The sequence below is a fragment of the Leptidea sinapis genome, chromosome 1 (assembly GCF_905404315.1).
Source record: "Leptidea sinapis chromosome 1, ilLepSina1.1, whole genome shotgun sequence".
Classification (NCBI taxonomy): Eukaryota; Metazoa; Arthropoda; class Insecta; order Lepidoptera; family Pieridae; genus Leptidea; species Leptidea sinapis.
The window spans coordinates 18,069,914-18,095,168 of NC_066265.1; the positions used below are offsets into that span (position 1 = coordinate 18,069,914).

Consider the following 25,255-nt stretch of genomic DNA (forward strand, 5'->3'; position numbering starts at 1 on the left):
GGTAGTAACTTAGTTGGGTTTACTTGATGATATTAGTCAAAATAGGGCCGTCCATATAGCTCTTTAAGCAATAGATGTTAGCACAAATATGCAAAGGTTTCGTTAAATGTGGCACTTACCGCTGTCCACCTGACTAGACCTGCTTCCATCTATGTATACTATATCTAAACATAAATAACATACAAGCATACATAATATTCAAATTTCAACCGCCATATAAAAGTTGTTCCATTAGCCTATTTACGTCCTAAATGAGCTGAGAGCACTTCATTTATTATCACATAATATTTTATTATCAGTCGAATGCAGAACTAAATTCTGCATTGGGTCTACAATTATTTTAGGATTGTCATTGTCGTTCACACCTTGTTCTTTTAAACTTTCATTCATCAAACACTCTTTAGATTTCTTGTCAAACACAGGGAAGAAGTCATAATGTTTTCCATTGGTCATGTCTTTGTTTGACTTCTCACTTTTCACTTTGTGTTTTTTCAGATCGTTTCCTTCAGACTTCAATTGAGTTGTACTGCTCTTAGAGAACTCGTCCCAATTTTGTGAAGTTTTTCCATGAACGGAATTCCAGTCTTTTCTAAATGAGCTGGATGGTTTTGCATCATTACATGTAATTTTCTTTTGAATTTCATTGATTTGATTGTGATTTTCTCTACTGGATACAATTTGTCCGTAAACTGGTGTGCAATATGTTGTATCTAGGTCGGTCCCGCTGCATCTATTGTCATGATTTAACAGACTGTTGTTCATTCCAGAATCAAACTCTGACTTTTGGCCAGCATTCATTAATATTTGTTTTGATGATTTGACATTTTGATTTGATTTTTTCTTTTCTGAATTTGGAGATTTTGGAGAATGTGATGAATCCTCAACCTCTTTACTTTTGTTATCTTCATTTACCTCATCATTTCCTATACCATCTATATCATACACCTGGAAAATTAAAAAAAATTAAATTAATTTCAAAAGACATTTTTTTCATTGTTAGCAAACAAATGTGTTGGTTTACTATATATTTGCTTAAAACTTTTTTTTTAAATAATAATCTATTTGATTTAGTTAGACAATTCTTACAAACATCTTATAATGTTGTTTTTTGTAATTGTAGAGCATACAAAAATCGTACAGTAAGTAATATTTACAATTATATGAAAAAATAAAAATGGTACAACTGAGAGTATTGAGAGAACCTTTTTGGTTCCCCAATTAAAACAGTCCAGAACTTATTGCTAAGCATTAAAACCAACCTTATACATAACATCTTGATTCATTCCCTTCTCTCTCTCCCGCTTGTTCTGTACAGCAAGCCAGACATCTTTGAGCTCCCCAGCTATGTCTCTGTCTTTCAATATGACTGGGTTTCTCGTCAGGAACAATCCAGGATTCATAGCTTCCACAAAATCACACAACAAGCTTACAAGTGCATCTCGATCCTATAAGTTTAAAATCATGTACATATATTTAAATATACATCTTTTATAACAAAAACAATTTTTACAATAAAGAAAAAGAGTTTGAACATACATAATATAGATTCAATATTTTCAAATACATACAAATTTTACAATCAATAATAATCTATCAATATCAGGCAACTCTTCATATTGGCTATTGTTTTCAAACAGCAGCCTGTAACAGAGTATAGGCCAGTCTACTCGCCGCAATCATCTTGTGGCAGTATCCTCGAAGGAAAGGACATCATTTAGACACAGATTCTTTCTTTTTCTGGGACCATACTTTTATTATAAGCTCAATAAGGTCTTATATATGTATGGTCTAAACGTGTACAAATGTCGAACAATTGCACATGAATAGCTCCTTTTCCAAGACTACTGTTATACTACTCTCTCACAACACACACCCTCTCCCCCTCATGCATACATACACACATTTACCGCTATCCTTTATATCATAAAAATAGAGTACCTACATAGTTAAGTATTTTTACTTTTAGAGCTTTTTAGTCACTGTGTAAAAGTGGACTCCTGGTGACCAGTAATACAGGTATTTTTTTACCTACCACAAGCACCAGTGATCCACAACAAAAACTCTGTATTTTTTAAACTTTAATTTTTTTGTAATTTTGGTTATTGATGAGAAAATAAAGATATTATTATATGTATATTGAATAACTAGCTGACCCGGCAAACATTGTTTTGCCATATAAAGTATAATTCACGCGATAGTTTTATAAGTAATAAAATATTGCCAATATTATAGCCTGTACATCATTTTGTTCTATTGTCAATAGTTTTTGCAGCGCACGCAAAAATAGGTTTTCGATTTTACACCTTGTGTAACAAAATAGCAATTTTATTACGGATCCCTAATTTTGAAAAAAAAAACATAGCCAATAGCCTTCCTCGATAAATGGACTACCCAACACTGAAAGAATCATTCAAATCGGACCAGTAGTACCAGAGATTAGCGCGTTCAAACAAACAAACAAACACTGCAGCTTTATAATATTAGTATAGATTTCAACAGTTAAAAAAGGTAAAGGTCTTTGTTAGCTAATATAGGTTTTGTTATCCTTGTACTAAGTAGTCTTGTGTAGTTCGCAAACTAATTCGAAAGAGTCCTCCCACAGACTAACTACATGAGCTAGATCCTGGATCCCTCGCTCCTTAGTTCATTTACAATCCTACGGACTCTACATATTAGTAATCTGTCCTATGGATCCTATTTGAATTCCAATACTGTTATATAGTATGTACTTCACAAAACTAAATTATTTGTTTTATTATCTTGCACAGGCTTGATTTACAAAATATTCTGTGCATAGTTGTCAGTAGGTGTCTAATTATGTTCGTTAACTATACTTAATAATTTTAGTACGCATCTGGGAACATTTACTGTAGTTCACAGTTCTTTACTAAATTACTGCCGGATCAGGCAAACCATCAGATTCAAGAAAGATATAACTTTCTAGACGCCCGACCTAGTTTGGTAAGGTACTGTGAACTAAATTGACCGCTCCCAGTCACGAACTACTATATGAAAGCCTAACACTAAGTCTTACATATTTATATAAATGTAAATGTAAGATAATATAATTACAGTTGGATTGCTTGCATTTTTGCCATTAGCTTTGAGTATATCAGGATTCACCATCACAGCAAACACAAGCAAGGGTGTACGATTACTATTTGGTCCACAACTCTGATGCACCTGTAATATATAATTAATAAATTTCAATACTTTTATAAATGGCTCATATGTTTCTATTGGCACAAAATTACAAAACAAATAGAAAATGATTACACCAACCTGCATACCACCATACAAAGGTATAGGATCAGTGTATTGCTTTGGATTTGCAATCTTTTGCCATCCTAACACATTGATAAACAATTTCTCAGTACTATCTTTGACTGTATCTTGTATACACATATGAGGTTGTGGTGGATTTTTAAACTGACGAAAAGCTCTTGATGCTCGCATATATTGTATAGGTGCACTGCGTTCCGGGGAACTTTGATTGTCTAAAGCACAGTTTCCTTCCATTTTTAAGTACACACTTATTTTAAGCTGCACAACAAAAGTCAAAATACCTCGCTGACATTTCTTACAGAGGGAATCTGGTTTGAGTTTATTGAACTCTGTTTTGGTATTGCATTTTAAAGCTTTGTTTGTAATTTTCACGTTTTACTGCGTTTTATTTGTAATGTAATGAATCAATAGTATATTAAATTTTATAATAATCTAATCACTAAATAGTCGTGATTTGGATAAAAATGTTGTAAAATAGAAAATCAAATAAATTGAACCCGATAGATAGGTCTGTGAACAACACCCAATAGAAAATAAAAATGTCGAAATGACAGTTTTGATTTTGAAGCTTGAACTGTGATTTGACTTCATATTTTACATTTGACACATTTGACAGATAAATGCAGCATTGCCAGTTACGTCGTTCATTAATAATAATGTAACACTTGTATAAAATCAATGTTCTCATAAGCATTAATGTATAACAAGAGACTTGATCCTGCAGACAAACTGTCCAAACAGTTTTGCGGGACTATGTTGGCTTTTAAGATTCTTTCTGTAAATGATTAATAGTATAAATAAATAAAAATAATACATTAAAAAGACGTAATTAAATTATTGCAAACTATTATTATTATTATACAGTTATGCGGTGATATACAGTTAAAGAATTTGAAGGCTTTAGTGAGCTAATATTCTCCTAAGAACTTTAGATCCTGTTGTTTGTAGTCACCTGCTATTTTAACTGATCAGCGCATAATAATATTATGTTTATCTAACTACAGGAATTCTTCCAATACAACAACAAAAAAACCGGAAAGCAATTGAAAAATTAAATTTTATCGGTAAGTCTATCTTTATCTTAGCTACTGTTTTAATACACATAGCGATCGTTCTTCAATATGTGATTCTTAGTAATATATTCGCATTTTGCACATCATTGCTAGACAATTCACTCAATACCCAGAGCGTTTAAAGGGAACGTAGTATTTTCGTTTATTTTACTTTCTTAATTAGATTTCTATGAATACTACAGGGCTTGGTATGAAAATATCTTTAAAGACGATTTAATGGTTCTCTTGTTAAATAAAACTGCCAACGATTCTTGAATAGTATGATGAATATATATTTAATGCAACTACACACATATTAATACAAAATCTTGTAATTCGATCAGCTTACTATAAGTGTTATTAATAAATTATTTACAAATTGGGAATTTTAACACCACCACCGCCGAATGAAGCTTACATTATGTCCAATAATTGAACGGTTGATTAATAATAATTGAGAATAATACAATAAGCGTGCATATATGGCGTGGTTCATTCCATAAAAATTTAATCACGGGACGCGACCGTCAGGGGACACAAATATCATAATTCATCCTTAAGCTCCACCAACGAACAAAGTATTATGCCTTATTTTATTACCGTATAGTATGGATGTACCATAAACATAGTTATCGCTTGTAACTTTAAGATGTCGCCAGTCGCTACTATCGTTAGTAACCATCTGAATAAATAAAAACAGAAGCTCTTTGAGATAACACTGCTATAGATATAATTGCTTTTAATTACACCAATAGTGACATCAAAAATAATTACTTATAAAGTAAAAAATTTTCAGAAAATAAATGCCTTTTAGCGTGACTGACAATTGGAAATAAAATACAATTTTTGGTTGTTTTGTTGGTTGACCAGAGAAAGGACTCTTAATTTTAATGTTTATAGGATGTGTAAATCAAAGATTTTTTCTTTTTCAATAGTTTTTTTGCAGATCTTTTATTTGCAAACGCTGTAAAAGGTTAAGTAATATTATCTGTGGGAAAATTCGTGTTAAGTATAGAGAATGATGAGGATGAAATGCTATAAGAAGAAAAAAATATCTAACCAAAATTCATTGTTTTATTTAAATTTGGTCTATCTAAAGAAAACAAAGATAATAGCAAAATGTAACAAATAACAGTCTATAGATAGTTACGTATACGCGCCGACGCGGCATTGGAAAAAAGTTGCGAACTTGTGAAGCATTGCCTGTCAAAACGATCGAGATAGGGCTCTATTTCCGTCTTAATGCAATGTACTCTGTGGCGGCCGCTCAGTTGCACAGAAGAGTTAAAGTATTACTCTAATGTGTTGCTCATTACGTAGTACGTCACGCGAATGGTTAGTTGAATTGGAAGAGCGCTCCGACAGAACGGAGAGGTCGAGGGCTCGAGTCCCGCATCGTTCATAAATTTTGCTTACAAATTTAATATCATTACGTAGTATTTACATCTTCTTTGGACGTAGTTCTCGTTGCCCACGCGCCGCCGTCGTGAAATTGGAGCATACTACAAAATCAAGTAAGTATGCTTCGTTCTTCGGGAGAATGATACAATATTTCAACTTCGACGAGATGGCTGTTGGCTATGATCTGCACGATTCCATGACTCGTTGTACAGCATTATGAAACAGTTCGTTTCAGAGCTAATATTATTACAAACGTTACATAAGCGTTCTTTTAAAAGCGAATCAGTTTGCATAACGCTATTAAGGCTAAAATGCATGTTTTCTATTTCTGCTATATACTATTATTAGACATATATTAATCGAAGCTGTTTATTGCAGGAATTGCTAAATATACAAACCATCTAATATCACAACGGTTACTGCGACTTGCTAGAAACAACACAAGCTCGATGTATGGGAGCCGGTGCCCGGTTTTCAATACTAACATAATATGCCAAACATCAACGTCACTTAGTTGCTACCTCACGCTGGCTTGCCCTGTGTTACTAATCCGATCGAGATATTGTGACTCTACCACATCAACAGCTCATTGTTGCCTATAATAGCAGAGGGCCTTGAAGTTCTCCATTATTTCTTTTACTGGAGTCACACAGTTTACACGTAAAAAACAACATGTTTGTTTTCCAAAAGAACCGAGATTTATTTTCGGCCAAGAGCAAAAACATAAATGACTCGTTATATTTTATATTGTCTAATTCAAATAATACGACATAATATTATGTTGTGCTATGTATGTGTGTATGTATACACACATTTAATTCCATAATTCATTTCATAGACCATAACAATCTATAATATTTTAATACTTATTTCAGTAAAGTATAAAAGCTGTAGGCGCCTTTGAGAATCTGAAACAGAAAAATAAAAAAATAACATAATTGAATTAACCCAATTTAATTACTCATTTTAAACTTCTTGAAAGCCAGGTCATAAATTGAACCCTAATATTTCAAATTACTTGATTTTTATGATTATTTCAACTGAATTATGAAAAATAATCACTGAACAATATGAGCCGTTGTATATTTAAAAAAATTTAGGTCTTTTATAATTATCATAAAAGTTATGCATCGTAATCAGTGTTGGTTTGCATCTTGTTGCTATTAAAAAAGAACAAGGCGTTAATTTTATTATTTATTATGTTAACAGATTCAGCCTAAGCAACGTACCCTCACGTGACTAGTATTCATATAAATTTCTATGTCATAAATCCATAAAATTTTGGCAACACATTATTATATAATTTATAGTTCAGTTATTATTTTTACAAACTCTTCTTTCGTTCCAATAGTACCAAAATGGATTATTCATTCACAGTCGTTTTCTGCAAGTCATTGTACGTACATACTTTGCTTTTCAATTGTATGCATTTTAAGCCTTATAAAAGACCTGTTCGATCTTGATGTAACTACACACTTCACGAATTAGCAGTTTCCCGGCAGATATTATAACCTAAACACATGGTCAGATTTGGTCCCGCCGAACCATCCGACGCGGTCCGGTACTGGACCATATTCGATGGTAATATGTCTCATCGTCCATCGCACAAAATTATTATATTTACTGCCCGTACAAATCTGACCATATGTTTAGGCTATAAGACTGACCAATCGAACACAAAAAAAATTATACCTTGTTATGCCGAAAAGGCTAAGTGGAGTTATTAATTCTTTTAGTACAAGCGAAATATAAGCGTTTATAACAGGAGCCTAAAAAATTGCGATACAGTCATAAATAACCCGCGCCTTTGAACAGGGGTGGAACCTTGTCATATTAACAGCTGCCTGAAATTGACTAATAGTAGGTTGTCACTCATCTCAACGGGGGTTATAACTCTATGTAAACAGCTTGAATGCATTATTGAAATAACAAAATGGTATTATGGTTTGTGACTTAACTTCTTATGTCTCAAGGTGACGAGCGCAATTGTAGAGCCGCTCAGAATTTTTGGGATTTTCAATAATCCTGAGCGGTACTGCATTATAATGAGCAGGGTATATCAATTACCATCAACTCAACGTCCTGCTCGTCTCATCCCTTAATTTCATTAAAAAAAATAGGGTTCTCTACAGTAGGTAATGGGTAACAGCGGTGGCGTGAGGAAGACACGTGATAGTGACCGACACAAATGTAGAGAGCGTCAGATCGGTGAAAGGTCCCGCGTGGAAGGTATGCGTGGCTCGCAGCTGCCCCAGCAGGTTGAGGATGTTGCGCCGCTGTGGCACGCTGGTCTGCCACCACGCGCTCTGGTACGGCCCCAGCGAGACATTGCTGCTCTATACCAGACAAGAGTTATTTAAAGAAAATTATTAATTATATTCAAGTCTGTCTAAAGATCCGTACTATTGAAACTCATCTCCCTTGTTCCCTATTTAATTAGGTACAGCGGCAATCTAATATATAAAATCCTCGTGTCACGGTGTGCGGGACCGAACTCCTCCGAAACGGCATGACCGATTCTCATGAAATTTTGAGTGCATATTGGGTAGGTCTGAGAATCGGACAACATCTATTTTTCATCCCCCTTAATGTTAAGGGTGGTCCAAATGATTTTTTTTTTAAATTTGTTTGATTATGAGTCATCATTAAAAAATATATACAACTTCAAATTTTCACCCATCTACGATCAACAGTTACTTTTGTATCGCGATTTTAATATCGGCAATACAACGTTTGCTGGGTCAGCTAGTATATTAAAGATTCCTAATAAGCTACGTCGCCCTTCAAAGTGAAACACAATACTAATACTGAAAAATATTCTTACAAAACTTAAGCATAATGATTTTAAATTTATTTATCAGATATGAGTGTTATTTATGAAATAAAGTAAAGCATAAAGTGAACGGATTATGATATTGAACCAACGAAAGCAATACAGAATATCGAATATCGAAACCTTCTATGATTCCTTTTAGTGTGCAAGCGAGTGTCAGCATCGTTGATCACTTCCCATGAGGTGTATTCCTCCTCTTCCAAAAAAAGGAAAGTCTGTTGAAATTTTATCTTTCGTACGGCTTGTGAGGTTTAACTGACAGACGGTGACACTAAAGACTAGTATAGTTTTTAAGATATTGGCGATAAATCAAACCCCCTTTTCACCTAGTTGTTTATAACAATTTTTGCGAGCGGCCTTAGTATTTTCTCAAAGACTATGCACATGCTATTCTGAATCGAATGACACCTCAATCATCAAGCACTTGTTGACTGGACTATATTCCTTTTGATCTACTTAAGTATATAAAAATCGTCTTAATTCCTCCACAACTTACGAGTCTGGCCTTAATGGTCTTAAATATATTTTTTACAGACGCACAGACTTAATATAAACTAGAGAGTGATCCCGAATTTCCTTTACTTTAGACATGGAAACCTAAAGCATAAACATTTGAGAGTTATGTAACCAAAGAGATACATCGAACCCTATCATACGACAAAGATTACCAATTTTGTAAATAAAGTCTTGTATCATCATCATTATCTCAAAGATTTCCACGACGATCGGTCCTGCGCTGCCTTCATCCAAGTCTTGTATAATTATCTGATACTACATCATTTGAATTACCTTAGCTAAGACTTGATTGCTGTGCCAACAGAACATGAACAGCTGCGCAACGCCAAATGTCAGGTACTCCGCTGTTAACATCTTTTGTGTTGTGTCAGTCGCAGTCTGCGGGGCATAGGAATTACATCACGTCTTTATCAGGTATTATGTTTTTCAGGGGCAAATGGCATCTATTTCGCATCAAACAAAAGAAGAATTACGTAAATCGGATCATAAATCTCAGAGTAATCGGTGTACATACATAAAAGAAAATACCGATCGAATTGATAACCTCCTCCTTTTTGAAGTCGCTTAAAAAGTATTAATAAATAATTTAACAATGCCTCACGAAAGTTTTAATAGTTTAACATAATAGATATTTAAAATTTTGTCTCAACTTACCGTTAATTCAAACGCACTAACGCACAGCATCAAAGAGCACACAACCACATAGAAGAACATAACAGGCGACAGCAGGGAATCAAATATTCTTATGTGTCTAAAACAGAATAAGTGAATTAGTGAAATAATTATAGGATTACGTAAGAATATTACAGTTTTTATTTAACCAATTTACGTCCATGTTGGTGTTACGTGTAACGGAATTTAAACGGATAGGGCGTGGGGTAACCTGGCGTAGTATCGACAATATTTTATTATACTTGGTTTCTATTAAATATTTAATTCTCTAAAATTGATTATTGGGAGGAATTATTACTAAGAAAGTAATGCGAAAAATACATTTTCAGTTAATAAAAAACTTTCGGTCGTAAAAAGCAAAATTTCATTCATTGAAATATTTCTTATTTCGTTTTTTTATTTTATTTATTTGGAGAAAAAAAAACAGAACATATATCTAAAATCTATGTACATATATGTGCCTTATAATATATTATGCTAAAACAATTGTTACTCAGAAATTTCTCAATAAGATTTAAAGTTTCTAATGTGGCAAGAACTAACGATTACTGAAAAAGAACATTTAAAAAAAACTAATGTTACAGAATTTATAAACTTTATTATAGATCATGTATTGTAGGAATTCTTTTCTTTATTATATTTAATATATAAAATTCTCGTGTCATGGTGTTAAACATTGAACTCCTCCGAAACGGCTTGACCGATTCTAATGAAATTTTGAGTGCATATTGGGTAGGTCTGAGAATCGGACAACATCTATTTTTCATCCCCCTAAATGTTAAGGGTGGTCCACAAGATTTTTTTTTTAATATTTTTGACATTTTTTTTTAAATTTGTTTGATTATGAGTCAGCATTAAAAAAATACATACAACTTAAAATTGTCACCCATCTACGATCAACAGTTACTTTTGTATCGCGATTTTAATATCGGCCATGCAACGTTTGCTGGATCAGCTAGTTTATATATATTTATCTTAGAGGAAATAGTTAATTATTGTATTTTATATATTTTATCTTAGAGTAAATAGTTAATTGAGACTACCTACCATGTATTAACATATATATAACTAATGTTTCATCATAACTTTCATTATCATCATTCTTAATTTTCTGTACCAATTTGCTATTATTGTTTATCAGAGAAAAACTTTATTAAGAAGTACTTAAATAACAGTCTTAATCAAAATTTTACTTTGACAAGCCTAAGTATTTTATATAATAGTGGAAACTAACTAACAATCTGAGTCCATTTTTGGGATTTTTCAAGAATCCTGAGCGGCACTGCATTGTAATGGGCAGGGTGTATCAATTACCATCGGCTGAAGGTCCTGTACGTCACATCCCTTATTTTCATAAAAAAAAAATCAAATCTCCCAGTTTTATTCGACATTCTTTATTATTAACTAGCTTAAAAAATTATAAATTCTTATAAAATTCTCTACACCAAAAAATATTTCTACAAATAATATTGTGGTTTGAAAAACAATACAGGTACCTACCTATTACAATGATAAATTTGTTTACACCATCGACTCCTTTTAGTTTATGGATACTTACTGCTCTTGTATCTATCAAATTCCTATAATATAAAAATTTGTCATAATTGCAGGAATTTAAGTCTGCTGAATATATAAATAGCAGATTTTCAAACAAAACTTTCATGTTATATATACGAACTAGCGGACCCGACAGACGTTGTTCTGTTATAAAAAAACTCTTGCGGATGGAATTTCTTTAAATCCGTAATCTTAGCTGATCTCTACTCGGCGAAAGGAATATTTCTACCAAATTTCAAGTTTCTACGCCTTATGGGTCCAGAGATATCGTGATGAGTGACTATATACGTGGAAATCTCTTATATATCTCTTCAACTCTTCCGCTTCCGCAAAAGTTTGAAGAATATTATGAATTTGTTCGAACGATCTTAAATTGGCTCTATGTCTTCTCATACATGGTTTTTTTCCCATACATTTTGAGCATTATCATTTTGTGGATGGATCGTTGACACTCTTCACGTAACGTAACCACACAAGCAATAACACAGACATGATAGGAAAAAGATATAGAAGGTTCGAAACTTTTTTATTCATGTGTCATTTAACTCCACAAGTCGCACGATTCCCAGATCCATCACTATAAACTTATGCGATTTGCTTGTGCCATATTGTCTTCTTCTTTGCCTCTCTAACTAGTGAAGGCTGTCAGTCAGCTTGACATATTTCACCCGGTCTTTAGTGAGGTTGAAAACGTACGGAATACTTGCTATGCTATTCCGGTCCGTTTCCGGATATTTCGCAGTTACAACTTCTTCCCACATCCAATGGCTATTCTAGCAGCCAAACTTTTATTTTTCATTTTCGTTTTAACATGAAGCATTTTTGAATATTACGGATTGCATCACTCTATGCAAATGGTTGCAAAATATGCAAAAAATATTTCCTTACAATTGAAGCTAACGTATTAAAATATAAAATGAATTACCCAATCTATTTTTATGGAAGAGAAAGACAACCGAGCCTACGGGTCACCTGATCTTAAGTGATCACCACCGCCCACATTCTCTTGCAACACCAGAGGTATCACAGGGAGGTTTTTTTAATTATTTAAAAAATAACGAATTCAAATATATCGTGATATCTTAGATCGTTTATACGTCTAGATAGACTATGACAGCTGTGAAAACATCAAAAAAAATGGAGTTTAGAACACAAATCATTGTTTGAATAAATAGGTAACTACATCAGAATTAAGACTGAATGTATTGCCTCAGTATCTGCTGTGAAGATTTGTATTTTACTGAAGTGAATAAAATAATAATTCAAGTCATTGAAGATATTAATCTTGGTGTAAATTGGTCCCTTGATAGAAAGTGATCACCTCCGCTGCCTCGACGCATTAGCTCTTGATTTTGACTGAAGATTCAGAAGGGCAGGTGATATAAATATGTGATGAATTGCAAATAAAAATGATATTGGCTAAAATATGTTTTGAAGACATTTATTATAAGTAAGCAGTATAGTAAAAAAAACGCTTTTCAAAAATAATGAGTTTATTTTTCAATTAATTATTTCCGAAAATAAAATTGATATATATTTATCTCCACTTTTACCTTACTTTGCAGTTAGTATCGTAAACTTTAGTAGGAGACTTTACCTTTTGAATTTATTAATTAAATATACTTTTTAGTCCCAAAATTGCTCCTAGAACTCGTTTTTAATAAGTGATTGTAAATCCTATATTGAATATGAGTGTACACTGTACGTACATACCTTAGTACCCACATGATAAAGTAATATTGTGAAGTGTATGTCCTATTTTGAGTGCTTACTGTTATATTTTATGTATGAATAATAATGCTTTACCGGAAATAGTGTATCATATGGAACGAGACTATTTATTACGTAAATCCCTAGTTTAATATAATAATATTATAAATGGGGATGTATGTTTGTTATTGACTAAACCACTGAACTGATTCTGATGAGATTTAGTACAGCGATATACAAGAGAAAGGGATATAGGCTACCTTTAATAGCGAAAAAAAATAATGGAAGGGTTGAAATAGGGTATGGAAGATTGTATGAAAGTTCGTCATTCTATCAAATATTGTATTTAGGCACTTGATAAGAAATAAGTAAATAAACATGTTTTCTAGAGAAACCTGAAAAAATTTAAAAAAAAAACAGCACAAAATAAGTATTCCACGCGGACGAAAAGCTTGTATAATATATATGAATATCAACACAACGGTTGAAGTTATGGTGTTTATATTATTGTCTATGGTATTATATTCAAAACAAAACAATGCCTATTATTATTTATATTACTTAGATTATTACATGAAATAAAAACTATCTCTACGAGGAAGTGTACCAAGGATACTGGCAGCATCTCCGCGATTTATAAATCTCGCATTTGAATCATGTAGATGAAAAATACTGTAAAAATTTAAATGATTGACTTGTAGCCTATTCAAATTCATTGGATTTAATTTAACACGCGTACACCTTCCTTAAAGGCCGGCAACGCTCGTGTGATTCCTTTGGTGTTGCAAGAGAATGTGGGCGGCGGTGATCACTTAACACCAGGTGACCCGTACTTTTGATTGTCCTCCTATTCTCTCTATAAAAAAAATAACAATTGTACTTCACTAATAACCACTTTGTTCACTCTGTTAGAGCGTATTTTTACATGAAAGCTGGCAACGCATTTCTTGACCTCTAGTAGATCAGGTCCATGGGCGAAGATTTATACTTCTCACCAGGAAATCTACTTGTACGTTCACCCTCTCTAATATAAAAAAGACAAGCGTATTAAAACACACCTGAATCTAGTTGTGGTGTTCCCGTTCATTGAGGATTAGTTGAAAACCAATGCGAGGCTCCTTTGCACAGGATGCCAGCTAGGTTATGAGTACCACAACGGCGCTAATTTCTGCCTTGTGTAAGCATTACTGTGTTTCGGTCGGAAGTGCGCCGTAGCTAGTGAAATTACTGGGCAAACTAGACTTAACAACTAATGTCGCAAGGTGACGAGCGCAGTTGTCACTCAGAATTTTTTGGGTATTCTAAGAGTCCTGAGCGGCACTGCATTGTATTGGGCAGCGCGTATCAATTACCATCAGCTGAATGTCCTGATCGTCTCGTCCCTTATTTTCATAAAAAAAACACTAATGATTAAATATAAAGCCTTGTTTCTGTGCGTTCATAGGTCAAGGAAAAGAATACGCAAGAAGCGAAAGATTATCTACATTTTATATAAGAATATCTCGGCTATTGCTCAGGCATGATAAAAATATAAGCTGCTTTAACTCATCATGGTGGGCAAGCTGGACAGAAAGAGCAGGGCCAAGAAAACTCTGGTTAAAGAAGAAAACAGTTATTAACTTACTTCATCAGTGCAACGTGAACCGCGTGCAATTGATGTATCCTTGTATTTCCTTCTTCGTCACTAATCATAGTATCTCCAGTAAATATTATCTCACACCTAGCTTTAAGGAGTTCAAACTTTCCTCCGAAGAACACCATGATAACTAATGTGCACGTGTCAAAGTTAGCCATGATTCCAGCTCCACAGATGCACATCATAGTTTGGAATATCAAATTTACCCAGGTTCCAGGTGACTGATATCTATCCCAAGGAGTCCATGCACTAAATATGTGTGGAAACAATTCTGTTCCATTTTGCAATGCTTGACGATATGTTTCAGAAGATACATATCGTATAAGTGGAGTGCCAATGACTGTTACAGCTGTGATGGCGACTAAACACCAGTAAAAATTTACCAAATATCGGCAGTAGCTCGTATATTTTTTTATAATTTTTCCTATCAACGTATCTTTATCATCTCTCTCACATTTATCTGCTTCGGTAACATAATCAATCACCTCTTTCCATTTTCCTTGCCAGAGAAAGAACGAATTTGATTTTACAATACAAACAATACTGAGCATTGATATTTTAAGATTAGTCAGTACTTGAGTGAAGTCCGATCTTATTACATACAACTCTACGAATTGGCTTGTTACAAACAATGTTACAATCAGGTTTACAAAATACAAATAATATAGGATTTTCGCCTTAGAATTTTCAGGTAAGATAAACCTGATCCGTTTTGGAATCCAAAAATTTGGAACAAAGAGAGACATTCTGGATCTTCCAGGGGCTGTATGTTTTACAAAGAAAACTTGATGTAGACTAAAAAATTAAATATGTGAAGTGAATATTTATACAGCCAGCTCGATAGGAAGCCCTCAATCGAAAAGGCGTCACCCTCACATAAAACAATATATCGGGACAAAAATAATTTGAGTAAATGTCTCTTCAATTTTTTATTAACTTAACCTATACTTTGATTGACACTCGGATTTCTGCATAACTGAAAATGTTTTAAGTGTTACAAAAATACGATCAACATTCTATCGCAAGATATTATTCGTTGTAACACCAGAACAAAATTAAAAGGCAAAAGTCAAAAAGTATTTATTTTCTCAAAATTCCTTTAGAATTCTTTTTGATGTCAATTCTAACGCTAACACTGCTTCGGAAACAAATGGCACTCTGAGAGAGAACAAGGGCGCAAGAAACTCTCTCAGCATTCATTTTTTTCCCTAGCCAAATAAATATATATATTTATGCTAAGATACATACGAAATAAGAATGAGAGATCCTTATTTTATGCTTCGTTTAAGTGTTTCATTTATTATTTACTCGTATTTATTGCTTTACTTGTATTAATCTCAACATCTATGCAAAATTGATTAAGTCCATTTACCTACTTTTAATTTTACACTAAATTATATTTGAAATTATTTAATTAATTTGCTCATTTGCATGATAATTGTACTTAATTATTTTTAGACGATTTTTCAATGAGAAGTAGAGAATACGAAACATTAAAGTTATTACTGATTTTAATCGTAAAACATCGATAGTCCGAGCACAGCACTAGTCACAAAATTGGTATTGGACGTTGACGTAAAAGCCATAATTTAGATGTCTCGGTTGAAACCGCTAAATGTGGGCGTGTCACTCGCTCTGTTACCCCATGTTAAAAAATAATGAAGACGTCAAATTCTATATTGTATAGTGGGCCAATCTTACACGCAATGATTTTGTTAATAATATATTATCAAGACTTCATTTATTTATTTATTTTCTTTATTTCAATTTCTACTAGAATATTTTGTCTACAATTTCTACTAGAAGATCTGTTTTTAAGTTAGTACCTAACTGCAAATAATATGGGAGTAAACAGAGCATTTTCAATTTGACAGTATTTTTGAAACAACAAAGAGGTTTTATGCCGCTGAAAATCCTTTTACATTTTTGGAATAAATGTATGTGTCCCTAATTTAGACACAAAAACATTTTTTATTATCAAATTATTTATATCTCCAAATAATTTGTTATAAAATAATATATGCATTTTATTACTAAAATTATAATTTTGAAGTAGCCTGTATCGAAATGTGTAATCAATCACCTTACTAATGGCGCGTACAAAAAAAAAAACTTCGCGCCATTTTATAATTTGCATATTTAATAATTAAACGATTTATGCAATACATGTTTGTTTTTCCATGCAATGTGTGTTGTAAAAGTGCGTATGAAACTCGTTAACACTTGCTCAATAGACACTCGGCTGATTTACGCCCTCGCCTATGGGTCGGGTTGCAACCCACAGATAGAAAGGTTTAACTAGTAAATTCCGTCGAAGCAATGAACTACCGACCGTTTCGGAAAAATAAGTAGTTTTACACCGTACCTCATTTGGTATCGTGCTGTTTATACCGTTTTTAGGGTTCCGTAGCCAAATGGCAAAACACGGAACACTTATGGATTCGTCAAGTGTGTCAGTCGGTCTGTCCGTCCGTATGTCACAGCCACTTTTTCCGAAACTATAAGAACTATACAGTTGTAAGTTGGAAGTACCTAGATGTATTCTGTGAACCGCGTTAAGTTTTTCGCAAAAAAAAAAACAATAAATTTTGGCGGTTTCCCATACTTAGAACTGAAACTTAAAATTTTATTTTCATCAAACCATAACCATCATAAATTCATTGCATTACATGCGTTGCAGTGTCATCTTATCGCAAATTATAGAAAAACATAACGACAGAATTTTGTTTCTGTTTCAATACGTAGGTAAAACTTTGAAGACGAAATAGATACATCTTGGATTATTTCGTATAAATTATTTACCGATTTAGAGAGGGCAAGCGGTAAGTTGCTCATCTGCTTGCGGTGGTGCGTCGTGTGCTGGGTTCCTTCCCTCAAATATGAGCAAAGGGAACGATTGCTGGTCCATGCGTCAACTAGTGAACGGGTGGTGCTTGTGGTCGACTTGTTATTGTTTTAAAATCAGTGTATTTGTTGGATGCGATAGCTAATTATGACAGTAATCACGACCATCATGTTCACGAAGCATCCTTAAATAAAAATGAATTCAAGCTCTAAAGGTTGATGCATCCAATAGAGGCTAATTTATATTTATACAGTTTATTCTTTATTACTTTTTATTAAATATTTGGTTTTTAAAACGTTTTTAACTAACACAATTCATATATTGGATGCAGTACCTTACAGACAATTTTTGTATATTACAGCTATTGTAAAATACTGAATTGAATAAAAGAGTAGCTGTTGAGTTTCTTGTATGTTCTTCTCACGAGCTCGACTTTTTAAGAACGTATCGTAGATTCGGTATTTAAAAGATTTTTATAGTGACGATTCAATAGCGCTTAAGCTTGGAAAAATTTACATAATTCTAAAATTTTTTTGAGTAAATAATATATAATACTTTTTTCCACTACTATTTTCCTGACTTTTTCAATTTCCAAACTTTATTGTTTGTAGTGATCTCTCACAAGCTCCAACAGCACAAGCCGGCTGGTTTGACCACAATCTTGTTATCTATTTGTCAAATATCGCGTGAAAGTAATACGTGGTGTACTAAAGACTCTTCGTCTTGATATCTAACTGATAAAAAAATCGCTATCTGTCAATTCCATATCTCATAAGAAACGGTAAAAATTCAATTAAGCTGACCACAAGCTAGATATGTTATCTGGCCATTAGAAATCACTGCGATCCAAGTTAGAACGCAGGCTCTCGCGCATTAGTGGGGACAGGCCTCGACCAATCACTTCCAGTGCTAGTACCTTCGCTCGAGCGACGAACAGCGCGCGCGTGTTCATACGAGACGATCGAATCAAAACATTCCGTTAAATCCACAATATTTATTGAACCGATGTGTGTGTGCAACTCTAAGCGTGTGCATTCCATACTATGTTAGTTTCACGCATAATGTTTCATTGAATTTGCTGTAATCAGCGAAAATGTGACTGCTAGTTACGTGTGTCGATCAGCGATCGAAAAATGGCCCTTACTGACGTTTACACAATTAACAAGTGATGTTTACTAAAATGCAGGAGTTTTTAAGAATCATATTAGTGTGTTATTGCGCGTTCCTGTTAACAGTGCCTGAGGGAAGTTGTGATGATTCAGGATCTGAAGTGACAGTGGAACCAGTCGCTGTGAGGATTGAGGAGACAGCTATCGAGAAGAAAGATACTAAAAATTATCAGCTTCCAGGTAACTATTTGCAATCACATTACACACTAATCTGTTAAATTATTATATAATGTAACATAGAATTAGTTATAAAGGATCTATAGCCTTAATTTTTCAAAGGTAACATCTATACTATTATAGATGTTACCTGTGGAAAATTTTATTTCAGTTACAATATCTATATTACATATTTAAGAATAGGTACTTTGATCTTATTGGTGACAAGTGTGAGAGTGTGTGTTCTGTCGAAAGTCATTATTTTTAATAGTTCAATTAAAATATTACTGAACTGACTTTTTTGCGTATGAGACGTACTTTATTATAAAATCATTGGGGTCAAAAGAGCGCTGTTGTATTGACATATAAAGCGTTCAATAAACGAACATAGGATTTTGAAAACCGGCAACATATTGGTCCATGGTGCGTGACGGTCCAACCAGAGGAACCCCGGTGAGAGTCAAGGGTTTCGAAGCCTAATGCACCTGCGACGCATTGATCGTCACTAAAATCGATTAGGTGAAACTATTTCTTACAAACGTTATAGTTATGTATTACTAGCTCATGCCCGCGTCTTCGTCGGCGTAGATAAACGATTTTTAATAAAAATAAGCAAGTTTGGTATTGAAGATTATCTCATGTCCTATTCCAGTACCAGTTCCCAACATATTATATGACTCTTATTTTTAGAAAGATTGCTATAGCTCATCGACGTGAATTTCAGTTTTTTCACAAGTCCCGCGGGAACCATGGATTTTTCCGGGATAAAATATAGCCTATGTCCTATCCCAAGCTCTAGTCTATCGCTGTACCAAACTCCTTCAAAATCGGTTCAGTTGCTCCGCTTTAAAAGCGTAACAAACCAACTTACATTCACATTTATAATATTAGTAGGGATTATTATTCTTTATGTAAGTGTAATTGATATTCAAAGATATTTATTATCATTTCTAATAAATTGTAACAGTTGTACTGTTCTACTACTTAGAGTTGTACCTACAGTTCCATTTTTCATACACTGAAAGTCTGTGAAATGTGTGTTGCGTGTTACTGCCTTACTTTGAATCTTTTAAGTATTCGAGCTAATATATCTATAAATAAATATCTTAAAAGACGACGCTTTATTAACTAGGCAAAGACGGGGGGTTTTAGGGCTCCTTCCCAAAAGGCACCTATTTCTTAGAGTTAAGCAATAAAATTACTCAATTAACATTCCACAAACGGATTCCACGCCGACTGCCCACCTGTAGTAATGGAGTATGAGAACACCGTGGGTACAATAGGTACGGGAGGTAGGAAGGTGGCAGCTTAGAGGTCAGAGGTTCGGCGTAATTAAGACGTTCCACGGTCATTAAAAAAAATAAAGTTTGAAAATTGCCATAAGTTCTATCAAGGGTGGTATTCCTACGATCTATATTTTGTGTTAATTTATATTTATTTAACTTCATAGATGCTTATATAAAGAGATTTTTTGTGTCTTAATTCAATAGCGTGTTATTTAGGCCTATAACTAACCATGTGAACGTTATTATTGATGTAATCGTTATATCAATAGCAAATAGCCAGGTTTTCCCAGTTTCCTGGATTTCCCCCCCACAAACCTCATATATTAGTTTTTAAGCATAATAAAGTTTTATCCCTTAATACGTAGATAGGGTTGTAGAAATAAGTTTTCTGATACCTACATATATAAGGCTTAATTGTAAATTGCTTTAATAAGTAGATTTAAGTAATTTTGTATATATATTTTAATACCAAATATAGAAATTTTGAATTTGAATTTTTGAATTTTTATTATTGATGTAATTAACTATGTTTATTATTATTTAGTGTATACCTTGTTGGCGGAATTAAAAAAAAAAAAAATTAGTTACGAACTTTGCTCAATTCAAATTCAAATTCAAATATTTTTATTCAAAATAGGATGTGAAATCACGTATTGAAAGTCAAAAAATCTACCACCCATTCCAAAATGAATGCCTCAGGCCTGAGAAGAATGGGCGCAACAAACTCAGCGGGCTTTTTTTTTCCATCAAAAATATGTTTTACAATTAAAGTAACATTTACAAAGTAATATTGTACAATTAAACTTATTATTTAATAGCCTGAGGGCGATCGCTCCATTCCCAATCTGTGGTATCATTAAGAAAGTCATTTATGTTATAGTAACCTTTACCACACAAAGGTTTTTTAACAATTCTTTTGAATAATGTAATACTTTTGTTTTGAACATTTTCTGGGATCTTGTTGTAAAAGCATATACATCGCCCCACAAAAGACTTACTTACTCGACTTAGCCGAGTAGTAGGCATCATCAGTTTATGTCTGTTCCTGGTGTTAACATTATGGTTATGACAGTTTCTGGCAAATTCACTTATGTGCCTATGAACATACATTACATTATCAAGAATATATTGAGAAGCAACAGTCAAGATGTTAATTTCTTTGAATTTTGCTCTCAATGATTCTCTAGGACCTAGGTTATAAATCGTTTTTAAAATTATTATAACTTCTGAATAAGTGTTTCTGTTTAAGTGTAATGAATAAAGATTCATGTTTTGAATTTTTGATATATCTAGAATTCTTTTACATATTGGTAGGGCTTCATGTTGTCGTATGGTATGTTCTACTCATTGTGTCACCACCTACGCCTGCCCTTCCTCGTGTAGACGGAGCTCCTCCTGACTTCTTTCGTGGACGAGATTGTCGCTTGCTTAGTCATGCCACCTTCAATAATTACTATTTTTAACTCTCATTTTTCTCAAATTAAATTTATAAGCAATGCGGGACTCGAACCCGTGACCTCTCGCTAAAACATATTCTGTAGATGAAGCCACAATCTGAGAGTTGAACAAGACATATTATCAAGATTTATGAACGTGACGTCACTCGAACGGTTGGCTCAGTGAAAGAGCGCTCGTATGGAACGTGAGGGGGTTCATTGTTCATAAATTTTGTTTTCAAATTTAATTTGTGTCATTAATCCCAGGGTTATCACTAAAATAAGAAATATTTCTCATTTTGCTTCCAATCTGCCTTTACGACATTCAACTGGCAATTAAACAAAATTGTTTGATTTGTTTTTTAACAGTGATTATCCCAAATATTATATTCGATTACTGAATTATTGTTTTTTTTTCATTTATTATCATCCCCACAACCATGATGACGTTAGAAATGTGTTTCTTTCATATTAAACACTTACGGCCTTACAAATAAACTTGGTATAAAGTTATAACTGATGATAAACAAAGAATATGCAAAATGTTTACAATATCGTTGACAACACTGTCAATACAATGATAATTCTGAAGTTTTCCTAATGACAAGCTGCCTTGCAAATAAACGCGGGAAACGTTATACGTCCAAACAAACCATTTGTAAGCAAAATGTCTATTTGTAAACATTTTACATATTCTTGGTTTATGCTTAGTTATAAATTAATGTCATTTTTATTTGTAAGGCTAAAGCCGTTACCTTTTATAATATATTCTCCGTTCCATCAAACGTGCAAATATTTAAAATGCAGTCAATCAAAGTCATTCTTAAAAAAAAACTCTTTACATATGAATTCGATACATCAACTTACGTTCTCATAACAGTTGGTTACTGTGATTCCTCTTGTAATGCAAAAATTATAAATCTAATCACACCTGTATGAGGCATTTTAAAGTTTGTGAGCAACAGATTTCCGAGTAATCTAATGCGTTGTCATATTTATTAATAATAGTCATACTAATTGTGTAGGTGGAGCTCCGCGATCAGAAATAAATTAAGAACAATATATATTAAGTTATTCAACCTTAACTATATTTACAATGCTATGATTACATTAAATTAAAACTATCATTATGGGAAAGCGTACCAAGAATACTGGCAGCATTTCCACGTTGGATAGCTAGGCTGATCCGTTGACCGAAATAGCCGCCAGCGCTTGGGTTGTCAGTAGCCCTATTGAGGCGAGAAGATAAAACTTTGTACATTCTCCGCGCCACTAGGCCCGACGGGCCACGTGTCTCGACACCAAACGGCACAAAGATGTAAGATTGACATATTTGCGACGCTTGCTGTCTTCGGCAGTCAAAGCAGTAGCCCCAGAACCAACTGACGTAACTTGGACATGAGAAGGAGCCAGAGTGTCGACGCAAGTCGCGTCCCACACCAGCGCCCTTCCCCATGCCCAAGCCACCTGGGTCATATAATATGTGTGTACACATAAGAAGTACCTACCAATATTGTTTGATTTGTATCAAAGTAATTATTACTAGCCGACCCGACAGACGTTGTTCTATGCATAGTAAATAAAATACTGTTTTTTTAATGAATTTGTCAATAATATATTTTCATAACACCAAGAATTATGTTGTAAAATGTGCTTCCTGTTAATGACGTTCCATATTATGTATAGAACCTCATTGCTCCCTGTTGTTTACTATAATAAAATTGGTTCGCATCAGAACTGTCAAACCGTGCGTCAATAAAATCTCTCATAGGAAATATGTCAATACAAAACAAATATTGGAAATAAAAATAATTATGGGTCTCAACTAGAAATAAAAACTATCCTATCTCTCAAGTTGGACCAAACTGCACTCCATGAAGTAATCCCCATTAAAATCCGTTAGGAGTCAATCGCGGACAAACAACGTGTCACGTAATTTATATATATATAAAGATAATGCTGTTTGTATTAAATAATTTATATATTTGATGCAGAAATCGAACCCGCGACCTCTCGGGTTCCGTCCTAGCCCTCTTCCACTGAGTCAACGGTTGGCTCAGTTCATAAATTTCGGTTAAAAATTTTGAATATATAAAAATACAATGCACTGTTATAACATAGCTATCTGGTTATTTCTATTAAGTATCCCTAAAATATTTTCTCTATCTATTCATTAAATAATTATTCTGCTACTACACAACTCTCGCTTAAATCTCTACAACTTTCTAGCTAAGAAGTTATTGTATTGTACTGAACCCTTACGTATTCAGAGGTTGTCTGTTTACAACCTGTAGACGTTTGGAAGATTTCTATTACTGACTCGAGCGCGAATGGGATGTAAAGTATGGTTATGGAACGAGACGAGCACGACGTTCTGTTGATGGTAATTGATACGCCCTGCCCATTATAATACAGTGCCGCTAAGGATTCTTGTAAAACCCAAAAATTCTGAGTGGTACTACATTTGTGCTCGTCACCTTGAGACATGAGATGTGAAGTCCCACTTGCTCAGTAATACCGAAACACAATAGTGCTTACACATTTCTGCTTCACAGCAGAAATAGGCGTCGTTGTGGTACCCATAATCAAGCCGGCATCCTGTGCAAAAGAACCCCCACTGGTAATAACAATATATAATATAATGGTCGCGTAATGCCTTTATTTATTTAAAGTATGTATGGATTGAGGCATTTACTGTACTCAATAAGTCTAAGTAATTTTTTACATACACATGTAATTCATGTCGTTCGAAGAATTTTTGTTGCATCACTTTACATAGATCGTTATTATTAAAACAATTTGTTAAACGATGATGTGAATGTTGATTTGAAAGAGTGGCAATGAGTTTCCTGCCACTTATTTTCATTAAAACTCAACCTATTTAAGCTCAAGATTAGTTTAATTAAGTATTTATGTTAAATATGTTAGTATTTTTATCCGTCGGAAATAGCGGTCTTACCTAACACAGGCTCTGAGAACTTAAAAGGGAAGTCCTTTTAATTTCTCAGAGCCAATTGGATTATATTTACTATTAAAATGCAAAATAAATAAATTTTTGTTTTTTTTTTTTTTTGTGGTAAAAATGATTACTTTGGAGATTCATAATTATCATTTCTTTAACCTTAATGAATGAAGTAATATTTGTATTGATTTACTGTTGTAAGACGTGTCTGGTGCACCCTTACCTACTGATGTATTGTGGGAGGCTTCTTTGCTTAGAAAGCCAGCTGGAAGTACCACAGACAGCGGCGTTTTTTTTAAATAATGGACGAGACGAGCAGGACGTTTAGCTGATGGTAATTGATAAGCCCTGCCCATTACAATGCAGTGCCGCTCAGGATTCTTGAAAAACCCAAAAATTCTGAGCGGCGCTACAATTGAGCTCGTCACGTTGAGACGTAAGATATTAAGTATCATTTGCTCAGTAATTTCACTAGCTACGGCGCCCTTCAGACCGAAAAACAGTAATGTTTACACATTACTGCTTCACAGCAGAAATAGGCGCCGTTGTGGTACTCATAATCTACTGGCATTCTGTGCAAAGGAGCCTCCCAGTGGCGTTCTGCTATCAAGTAATAATTTGCAAGCATTATATCTTATGTCTCAAGGTGACGAACGAAATTTATAATACCACCCAGAATTTAGGGTTCAGTCAAGAATCCTGAGCGAGAGGTGTTGTAATGTACAGTAACGTGTCATTT

General features: G+C 33.7%; 3 protein-coding genes across 4 annotated transcripts in view; 1 reads left to right on the forward strand and 2 right to left on the reverse strand.

Moving 5' to 3' along the window:
- Window positions 1–231: 231 nt before the first annotated feature.
- Window positions 232–3,780, reverse strand: LOC126970611 (uncharacterized). Its single transcript, XM_050816630.1, has 4 exons — window positions 3,283–3,780; window positions 3,073–3,183; window positions 1,260–1,445; window positions 232–945 (listed from the first exon to the last, which is right to left on the reverse strand). The coding sequence occupies exons 1-4, from the start codon at window positions 3,517–3,519 to the stop codon at window positions 268–270; spliced, it is 1,212 nt and encodes a 403-aa protein (XP_050672587.1). The 5' UTR covers window positions 3,520–3,780; the 3' UTR covers window positions 232–267.
- Window positions 3,781–6,604: 2,824 nt separating this feature from the next.
- On the reverse strand, window positions 6,605–15,228 carry LOC126970808 (odorant receptor 4-like). The gene is made up of 5 exons (XM_050816933.1): window positions 14,651–15,228; window positions 9,742–9,838; window positions 9,361–9,465; window positions 7,919–8,074; window positions 6,605–6,646 (listed from the first exon to the last, which is right to left on the reverse strand). The coding sequence occupies exons 1-5, from the start codon at window positions 15,211–15,213 to the stop codon at window positions 6,605–6,607; spliced, it is 963 nt and encodes a 320-aa protein (XP_050672890.1). The 5' UTR covers window positions 15,214–15,228.
- A 3,196-nt stretch (window positions 15,229–18,424) lies between these two features.
- Window positions 18,425–25,255, forward strand: part of LOC126970296 (mucin-4-like) — a 148,711-nt gene continuing 141,880 nt past the window's right edge. For both annotated transcript variants that reach the window (XM_050816135.1, XM_050816143.1), the window contains exon 1: window positions 18,425–18,856. In XM_050816135.1, the coding sequence (XP_050672092.1) occupies window positions 18,676–18,856 (181 nt within the window). In that variant the 5' untranslated portion in view covers window positions 18,425–18,675. The remainder of the gene's footprint in view (window positions 18,857–25,255) is intronic.

Coding starts and splice junctions, on each gene's coding strand:
- LOC126970808 (XM_050816933.1), bottom strand. CDS start 15,213: ATGCTCAGTATTGTTTGTATTGTAAAATCAAATTCGTTCTTTCTCTGG. Junction 9,466..9,741: donor TTAGTGCGTTTGAATTAACG/GTAAGTTGAGAC, acceptor TATGCCCCGCAG/ACTGCGACTGACACAACACA. Junction 8,075..9,360: donor GCAATCAAGTCTTAGCTAAG/GTAATTCAAATG, acceptor TGTCTGGTATAG/AGCAGCAATGTCTCGCTGGG.
- LOC126970611 (XM_050816630.1), bottom strand. CDS start 3,519: ATGGAAGGAAACTGTGCTTTAGACAATCAAAGTTCCCCGGAACGCAGT. Junction 3,184..3,282: donor CTTTGTATGGTGGTATGCAG/GTTGGTGTAATC, acceptor TATATATTACAG/GTGCATCAGAGTTGTGGACC. Junction 1,446..3,072: donor AAAATGCAAGCAATCCAACT/GTAATTATATTA, acceptor TTAAACTTATAG/GATCGAGATGCACTTGTAAG.